At 59.4% G+C, this 7,500-nt stretch overlaps 1 protein-coding gene across 1 annotated transcript in view; it reads right to left on the bottom strand.

Annotated features, from left to right (window-relative positions):
* The window catches only part of LOC118795055 (dedicator of cytokinesis protein 7-like), a 44,915-nt gene that overhangs the window by 18,383 nt on the left and 19,032 nt on the right, over window positions 1-7,500 (bottom strand). The window contains exons 16-23 of the mRNA XM_036553407.1: window positions 7,209-7,279; window positions 6,922-7,060; window positions 4,989-5,090; window positions 4,515-4,601; window positions 2,355-2,586; window positions 2,108-2,272; window positions 1,496-1,668; window positions 1,097-1,198 (exon numbers count right to left, since the gene is read on the bottom strand). Coding sequence (XP_036409300.1) covers window positions 1,097-1,198; window positions 1,496-1,668; window positions 2,108-2,272; window positions 2,355-2,586; window positions 4,515-4,601; window positions 4,989-5,090; window positions 6,922-7,060; window positions 7,209-7,279 — 1,071 coding nt within the window. The remainder of the gene's footprint in view (window positions 1-1,096; window positions 1,199-1,495; window positions 1,669-2,107; window positions 2,273-2,354; window positions 2,587-4,514; window positions 4,602-4,988; window positions 5,091-6,921; window positions 7,061-7,208; window positions 7,280-7,500) is intronic.

The following is a 7,500-nucleotide window of genomic DNA, read 5'->3' as shown; positions in this document are numbered from 1 at the left end:
ACACCAACACTGTGGGAGCCCTATATTACACACCAACACTGCGGGAACCCTATATTACACACTGACGCTGTGGGAGCCTTATATTACACACTGACGCTGTGGGAGCCCTATATTACACACTGATGATGCGGGAACCCTATATTACACACTGACGCTGTGGGAGCCCTATATTACACACTGACACTGTGGGAATATGTTATTACACACTGACGATGCGGGAGCCCTATATTACACACTGACACTGTGGGAATATGATATTACACACTGACGCTGTGGGAGCCCTATATTACACACTGACACTGTGGGAATATGATATTAAAGACTATGTTAGACACTGACAGTCTACACTCAGATGTAGGGGACAGGAGAGAATGTTGCATTCAGATGAAGCCTGGTAGGATGAAGATGTGAGTACAGTGATAAAATGATGAAGATGACAACACCAATCGCCATGACAACTCAAAGATTCACTGTGTGAATGTCAGGTAGAGGGAGGTGTTTGCGAGAAAAGTGTTACGGTTAGGGGTTTAGGGTTTACAGTTTAGGGTTTAGGGTCAGGGTTAGGGGTTTAGGGTTTAGGGTTTAGGGTTTAGGGTTTAGGGTTTAGGGTTTAGGGTTTAGGGTCAGGGTTAGGGGTTTAGGGTTTAGGGTTTAGGGTTTAGGGTTTAGGGTTAGGGTTAGGGTTAGGGTTAGGGGTTTAGGGTTTAGGGTTTAGGGTTAGGGTTAGGGTTAGGGTTAGGGGTTTAGGGTTTAGGGTTTAGGGTTTAGGGTTTAGGGTTTAGGGTTAGGGTTAGGGTTAGGGGTTTAGGGTTTAGGGTTTAGGGTTTAGGTGAGGAAAGGCGACTGAAAAGCAGAGCAGAGATTTGCAGGTGATTGGTGGAACTGAGGCACGGCACGACTTCCATACCGTAGTAACAGCACACTTACACACTCTTACAGACAGTCACACACGCACGCGCACGCGCACACACGCACGCACATGTACGCACACACACACGTACGCACACACACACGTACGCACACACACACGTACGCACGCGCACGCACGCACGCACGCGCGCACGCACGCGCGCACACGCAAAGGGTGGGGATGCACCTGCTTCAGCTCGCAGCTGGAGTTGGGGTTCCTGCGCAGCACAGACCTGGAGCCCCCGGGGGCGTAAGCAGAGTTCACCCAGGAGTGAGAGCGGTCAATCCCCTGAAAGCAGCCAGGAGGTTGGGGGGGGGGGGGGGACCACGGGGGGGTATTGGGCATATAAGCACAGCAAAGGGTTGTGAATCTGGCCTCAGCAAAGTAATCAACAGCTCGCACAGCAGACCACACAAGCACTCAGAGAGTGCTAACAGGAAGCACACAGGAAGGGGTGGTACCCTCAGTGAGTGCTAACAGGAAGCACACAGGAAGGGGCGGTACCCTCAGTGAGTGCTAACAGGAAGCACACAGGAAGGGGCGGTACCCTCAGTGAGTGCTAACAGGAAGCAGCACTATACTCACCTTGCTCCCAATGATTCTCTGCACCTCCTCATCGGGTGAGGCGGGTGTGGTCGCCAGGTCAGGGTTGGAATTGCTGATGCTCTTGGAACGGGACAGGTGGAGGCTGCTTGGCCGCGCTGTTGCCCGTGACAATGTGGCATACTGGATGGGCACCTCATACGCAGAAGCAGCAGCTGCAGGTGTGGACAGACAGTGGACAGACATTTAAAGCCGCAGTTTAAACTCGTCTCATTCTAACATCCACAAGAACTGCTTGCCTCAGTCCATTATTGTCATTTTCCAGACTGCTGCTATTGTCTCCAAACTGCTGTTATTCATACTCTTAAAAGACTGTGCAGACCCTATGCAGACTGTCTGAACTCATGTAAAATCTCGCTGAGGCAGATGAGATTCTGATCATAAGAGATATTAATGTTCATACTGATTATGCATCTGATCCAAGAAACATATCCTTTATGTCCATTCCCACCTCATTATACACAAACCCTTTCTCTTCTCACTTTACATACAGAAATACCTTTTGAAGATATCAAACTTCTTCAAACTGTGAATACAGGCAAAAATGGAGAGGACAGTCACAGGGCGAGGAGCTGTGAGGTGCTGGGAGCTCACCGCTGGGCTGGGCAGCTGGCTCGCAGCTTGGCAGGTGGAAGCAGTAGTAGATGTAGGAGGACAGCAGGTTGTTACGGCCATGATGGTCCTGGTTTCCCTCCAGGTTCTTATGCATCTGATTGACCAACAGAGCCATGGCTTCAAATGCAGCCCGCCCCAGATTCACTGCGGAGAGACAGCGAGGGAGGGGGGTGAGGACTGCAGGCGTTCTGGAAGCTGGTGCACAGACAGTGAAAGTCGCACTTACCGATCTGCCCAGCGATAACGGGGGGATGAACAATCAGCAGGATGAGTTTGCTGAGCAGCTGATGCAGGAAGCGCACACAGGTGTCCAACAGCGCCCCCCGCAGGTGGGCCATGCTGGCCTTCAGCTCAGCTTCCACATTGGCCTCCGTGATGATGACATCTTTCAGACGAAAGGGGAAAGCATACTCCTCCAAAGCATCCACCAGGCTGAAGAACTTATCCAGGTGAGGGTCCTACAGGTGCGAGAGAAGCAAGTGTGCCGTGGGTGTGTGCGAAAGAAAGAGAGTGCGAGGGCGAGTGCGAGTGCGAGTGCGAGTGCGAGTGCGAGTGCGAGTGCGAGTGCGAGTGCGAGTGCGAGTGCGAGGGCGAGGGCGAGGGCGAGGGCGAGGGCGAGGGCGAGGGCGAGGGCGAGAGCGCGAGGGCGGGGGCGGGGGCGAGGGCGGGGGCGAGGGCGAGGGCGAGGGCGAGGGCGAGGGCGAGAGCGCGAGGGCGGGGGCGGGGGCGAGGGCGAGGGCGGGGGCGAGGGCGAGGGCGAGGGCGAGGGCGAGGGCGAGGGCGAGGGCGAGGGCGAGGGCGAGGGCGATTGCGGGAGGGCGAGGGCGAGAGCGAGGGCGAGTGCGAGGGCGAGGGCGGGGGCGAGGGCGAGGGCGAGGGCGAGGGCGAGGGCGAGGGCGAGGGCGAGTGCGAGTGCGAGTGCGAGTGCGAGTGCGAGTGCGAGGGCGAGTGCGAGGGCGAGGGCGAGGGCGAGGGCGAGTGCGAGTGGGCGAGGGCGAGAGCGAGAGCGAGTGGGCGAGGGCGAGGGCGGGGGCGAGTGCGAGTGCGAGGGCGAGGGCGATTGCGGGAGGGCGAGGGCGAGAGCGAGGGCGAGGGCGAGAGCGAGTGGGCGAGGGCGAGGGCGAGGGCGAGGGCGAGAGCGAGTGGGCGAGAGCGAGAGCGAGTGGGCGAGTGCGAGTGCGAGTGCGAGTGCGAGTGCGAGGGCGAGGGCGAGGGCGAGGGCGAGTGGGCGAGGGCGAGGGCGAGGGCGAGGGCGAGGGCGAGGGCGAGGGCGAGGGCGAGGGCGAGGGCGAGGGCGATTGCGGGAGGGCGAGGGCGAGGGCGAGGGCGATTGCGGGAGGGCGAGGGCGAGGGCGAGGGCGAGGGCGCGAGTGGGCGAGTGGGCGAGGGCGAGGGCGAGTGGGCGAGGGCGAGGGCGAGGGCGAGAGCGAGAGCGAGTGGGCGAGGGCGAGGGCGGGGGCGAGTGCGAGTGCGAGTGCGAGTGCGAGGGCGAGGGCGAGGGCGAGGGCGAGGGCGAGGGCGAGGGCGAGGGCGAGGGCGAGGGCGAGGGCGAGGGCGATTGCGGGAGGGCGAGGGCGAGAGCGAGGGCGAGGGCGAGGGCGAGGGCGAGGGCGAGGGCGAGGGCGAGGGCGAGAGCGAGTGGGCGAGGGCGAGGGCGAGGGCGAGAGCGAGTGGGCGAGGGCGAGAGCGAGGGCGAGGGCGAGGGCGAGGGCGAGGGCGAGGGCGAGGGCGAGGGCGAGGGCGAGGGCGAGGGCGAGGGCGAGGGCGAGGGCGAGGGCGAGGGCGAGGGCGAGGGCGAGGGCGAGGGCGGGGGCGGGGGCGGGGGCGGGGGCGAGGGCGAGGGCGAGGGCGAGGGCGAGGGCGAGGGCGAGGGCGCGAGGGCGAGGGCGCGAGGGCGCGAGGGCGCGAGTGCGAGGGCGAGGGCGGGGGCGAGGGCGCGAGGGCGCGAGGGCGCGAGGGCGCGAGTGCGAGGGCGAGGGCGAGGGCGAGGGCGAGGGCGAGGGCGAGGGCGCGAGGGCGCGAGGGCGCGAGTGCGAGGGCGAGGGCGGGGGCGAGGGCGAGGGCGCGAGGGCGCGAGGGCGCGAGTGCGAGGGCGAGGGCGAGGGCGAGGGCGAGGGCGAGGGCGGGGGCGGGGGCGGGGGCGGGGGCGAGGGCGAGGGCGAGGGCGAGTGCGAGTGCGAGGGCGAGGGCGCGAGGGCGCGAGGGCGAGTGGGCGAGTGCGAGTGAGTGAGTGTGTGAGTGAGTGTGTGTGAGAGCGTGAGAGAGAGAGAGAGAGAGAGAGAGAGAGACTGTATCTTAGGGTATGTGCGTATGTGCTTGTTAGCATGTGGGTGGGACAGTGTGTATGTTAGCATATGTGTGAGAGGGTGTATATGACGGTTTGTACCTGAGTGTGAACTGAAGAGGCAGCCTTCACTTCCACGTTGAAAACTCCTCTGTGATTATCGACCCATTTCATTCCAGGAAGCTGCACCTACAGAAGACACAGGAGCCACACACTCTTACACACAGACACAGGTACAGTGCACTCTTACACAGACACACAGCTACAGTCTCACACAGAGACACAGCTAGTCTCACACAGAGACACAGGTACAGTACAGTCTCACACAGAGACACAGGTACAGTACAGTCTCACACAGAGACACAGCTACAGTACAGTCTCACACACAGACACAGCTACAGTACAGTCTCACACAGACACACAGCTACAGTACACACTTACTGCCTGACATTTAAAACACCTCTACATCTATATTCTGCTAACTGAAGTTAAAGGAAAGCTTCTGGAATTACAAAGAGACATCAAACTGCTTCCTGTTCTCTAACAGTCATGCACCTACACACACACAGCACTTACATCAGGAGTAAGGACGGAGTAGCTGGGTGGGGGTTTCTCCACTGACACAGGCAGGCTGAAGGAGCCAGTGCGCAGACGGCCGTGCTGCATCAGAGGGATCCACTGCAGAGACAGCAGCAGCGTGCAGTCAGTACATGCAGCCGGTACATACAGCCGGTACATACAGCCAGCCAGTACATACAGCCAGGCAGTATATACAGCCAGTCAATACATACAGCCGGTACATACAGCCAGCCAGTACATACAGCCAGCCAGTACAAACAGCCAGCCAGTACAAACAGCCAGCCAGTACAAACAGCCAGCCAGTACATACAGTCGGTACATACAGCCGGTACATACAGACGGTACATACAGCCGGTACATACAGCCGGTACATACAGCCGGTACATATAGCCAGTACATACAGCCAGTACATACAGCCAGTCAGTACATACAGCCGGTACATGCAGCCGGTACATACAGCCAGCCGGTACATACAGCCAGTACATACAGCCAACCAGTGCATAGTCAATACATACAGCCAGCCAGTACATACAGCCAGTATTATACAACCAGCACACATAGCCAGCATCACCCAGCCAGCACACTCTAGCAACATGGCACCTCATACATACCACTACACTATTATATACACTATTACACCATCTCATACACCACTATACTCTATATTCTAGTATACCCTGCTACATTCCCGAACATTACATCATCTTACACATCACTGTATGGTACAGGTTATTCTAAGGGTGTAGGGTTGGGTATAGATGGTTTGATATGCGCTGAGATATAGGCGGTGGATGTATTCTGTGGGCATATGCTGTGGATGTAGATGGGCTGGGTGTAGGCTGTGGGTGTAGGTGGGCTGGGTGCAGGCCGTGGGTGCAGGCTGTGGGTGTAGGTGGGCTGGGTGCAGGCTGTGGGTGTAGGTGGGCTGGGTGTAGGCTGTGGGTGTAGGTGGGCTGGGTGCAGGCTGTGGGTGTAGGTGGGCTGGGTGCAGGCTGTGGGTGTAGGTGGGCTGGGTGTAGGCTGTGGGTGCAGGCCATGGGTGTAGGCTGTGGGTGTAGGCTGTGGGTGTAGGTGGGTTGGGTGTAGGCTGTGGGTGTAGGCGGGCTGGGTGTAGGCTGTGGGTGTAGGCTGTGGGTGTAGGCGGGCTGGGTGTAGGCTGTGGGTGCAGGCTGTGGGTGCAGGCTGTGGGTGCAGGCTGTGAGTGTAGGCTGTGAGTGTAGGCTGTGAGTGTAGGCTGTGGGTGTAGGTGGGCTGGGTTTAGGCTGTGGGTGTAGGCTGTGGGTGTAGCTGGGCTGGGTATAGGCTGTGGGTGCAGGCCATGGGTGTAGGCTGTGGGTGTAGGTGGGTTGGGTGTAGGCTGTGGGTGTAGGCGGGCTGGGTGTAGGCTGTGGGTGCAGGCTGTGGGTGTAGCTGTAGGTGTAGCTGTAGGTGTAGCTGTAGGTGGGCTGGGTGTAGGCTGTGGGTAGGCCGTGGGTGCAGGCTGTGGGTGTAGGCAGGTTGGGTGTAGGCTGTGGGTGTAGACGGGCTGGGTGTAGGCTGTGGGTGTAGGTGGGCTGGGTGTAGGCTGTGGGTGTAGGTGGGCTGGGTGTAGCCTGTGGGTGTAGGTGGGCTGGGTGTAGCCTGTGGGTGTAGGTGGGCTGGGTGTAGGCAGGTTGGGTGTAGGCTGTGGGTGTAGGCGGGCTGGGTGTAGGCTGTGGGTGTAGGCGGGCTGGGTGTAGGCTGTGGGTGTAGGTGGGCTGGGTGTAGCCTGTGGGTGTAGGTGGGCTGGGTGTAGGCTGTGGGTGTCGGTGGGCTGGGTGTAGACTGTGGGTGTAGGCGGGCTGGGTGTAGGCTGTGGGTGTAGGTGGGCTGGGTGTAGGCTGTGGGTGTAGGTGGGCTGGGTGCAGGCTGTGGGTGCAGGCTGTGGGTGCAGGCAGGTCGGGTGTCTCACTGTGTAGCCCACTGGAGTCTCCAGAGGAGTGTTCTGCTTGGGCTGACAGCTGATGTGGTAGAAGGTGAAGAGGAGGTGGTGATTATCTGTCAGATCAGCAGGAATCTTCAGTTTCACCTCCTCATAGAACTCTGGAGACCTGAAACGGGAGCAGAAACGCTGAGGAATACAGAGAGAGGAGCACATGCAAGCCAGGATGGGAAGTCAGGAGGAGGGGAGAGAGGGAGGGCGGGAGTGAAGGGGAGAGAGGGAGGGGGAGAGAGGGAGGGGAGAGAGACAACTCTTACTTGTCATGGTAGATCACAGGAGTGTATGCCTCCTTCTGGAATTCTGCACAACTGGACTTGCCAAAGATGACCTGCAACCAGCAGGGAGAGAATTCAGATTTTCACCAGTAGGGGGCACCCTGTGTCTTACAGCAGTGCAGACCTGTACACCACCAACTGGAAGGTTCTGCATCAACTCATAGTTTCAGTGACACGGCTGCAATACCTGCCATGCGCTAGCATGGGTGATTAGCTATTTCCCATCCCAGCGTGTCCTTCCTTCCTCATTCCTGTATGCAGGACATGTATGATT

This window comes from Megalops cyprinoides, chromosome 19 (genome assembly GCF_013368585.1).
Source record: "Megalops cyprinoides isolate fMegCyp1 chromosome 19, fMegCyp1.pri, whole genome shotgun sequence".
NCBI lineage: Eukaryota > Metazoa > Chordata > Actinopteri > Elopiformes > Megalopidae > Megalops > Megalops cyprinoides.
Note: the sequence above shows the minus strand (reverse complement) of the source record. Positions and strands in the feature narration are given on the sequence as shown.